The sequence below is a fragment of the Monosiga brevicollis genome, genomic scaffold, assembly GCF_000002865.3.
Source record: "Monosiga brevicollis MX1 MONBRscaffold_6 genomic scaffold, whole genome shotgun sequence".
In the NCBI taxonomy this organism is placed as follows: Eukaryota; class Choanoflagellata; order Craspedida; family Salpingoecidae; genus Monosiga; species Monosiga brevicollis.
The window spans coordinates 18,144-19,245 of NW_001865043.1; the positions used below are offsets into that span (position 1 = coordinate 18,144).

The 1,102-nt window shown below is 56.5% G+C and overlaps 1 protein-coding gene across 1 annotated transcript in view; it reads right to left on the minus strand.

Moving 5' to 3' along the window:
* MONBRDRAFT_6929 (zinc finger, C2H2 type domain-containing protein) overlaps positions 1–784 on the minus strand; it is a gene marked incomplete at both ends in the record, with an annotated part of 5,922 nt that extends 5,138 nt beyond the window's left edge. Inside the window, one exon of the mRNA XM_001744560.1 lies at positions 41–784. Coding sequence (XP_001744612.1) covers positions 41–784 — 744 coding nt within the window. The remainder of the gene's footprint in view (positions 1–40) is intronic.
* Positions 785–1,102: the final 318 nt, after the last annotated feature.

The window sequence follows — 1,102 nt, forward strand, 5'->3', positions numbered from 1 at the left end:
AGCTGGTGTCCACGAGCATTGTGTGAACCTCGTCCATCACCAGCATGGCCAGACGCTTCTGCTGCACGAGAGTTTGCACCCACCTCATCCCATAGCCAACCAAAAAGTCGACCGTCATGACAATCACTTGAACGTTGACTTGCATGTCACGGCCATCATTCTTAGCCCACTGCGATACAATGTCAGCCTGCTCGAAGCGGCGGCACCAGTCTCTGGCAAGCTCACGAAGCGGGACTATCCACACCACGACCTTGCGTGGCTGGAGGTGAGCGAGTGTACACCGCGTCTTGCCCATGCCAGTCGGGGCCACGGCCAACAGCCAGCCGTCCTGGGCCTCGTGCCGAGTCACAGCCTGTGCCAATCGATACTGATCCCAGTCGCGAAATGTTGTCTTCCACGCTTGCCGCACACATTGAGCCAGCCAAAGCTGATCCTCATACTCTTCTTGCTGCGTTTGGTCATTGTGCTGACTTGGCTCTTGCTGCAAGGCCGTCGACGCAGCCTCTTCCACGGCTCGCGGCACGGCAACTGGCATGGACGATTCGGCTGCCTCGACTTCGTCTAAATCCAACCCGGCAATGATATCGTCAATGTCGTCCTCAGCATCAAGGCAGGCTTCAACCTCGAGATCTGTTTGCGTGCCCACGGTCGCTTGCACCTGTGTGCTGGCGTTCCTGACCCGAGACGACTGGATGACCACCTGTTTATGAACCACTTGTTGCACGCAGGTCTGTCCATCTACGGCCTCAGCTTGGATCTGATTCTCTACATCTACCAGCTTCATGAGCTTGTGCCATTCTTCAGACACAAACTGATGGCCGTACTGTGCTTCACTGGACACAAACTTGTGATCGAGCTGCGTGCGGCCATAGACATTCCGTGCCGTCCTGCCTGCATGCTGGCTTTGAGAGTGTGCCACATTCAACGCCCCCAATGAAGGCTCGGGCGTATGATGCAACACCAGTGTACGCAGCCAAGCCACACTCATGTGCCGCCATGCGCTGACAGTGATGCTGGTTCCAAGAAACCGCTTGGTCACGGCCTGGATGGTTCGGTAGACTTGGCCTGGCCGAAGCTGTTTTTCGAGCTGCATTGGCGCAAT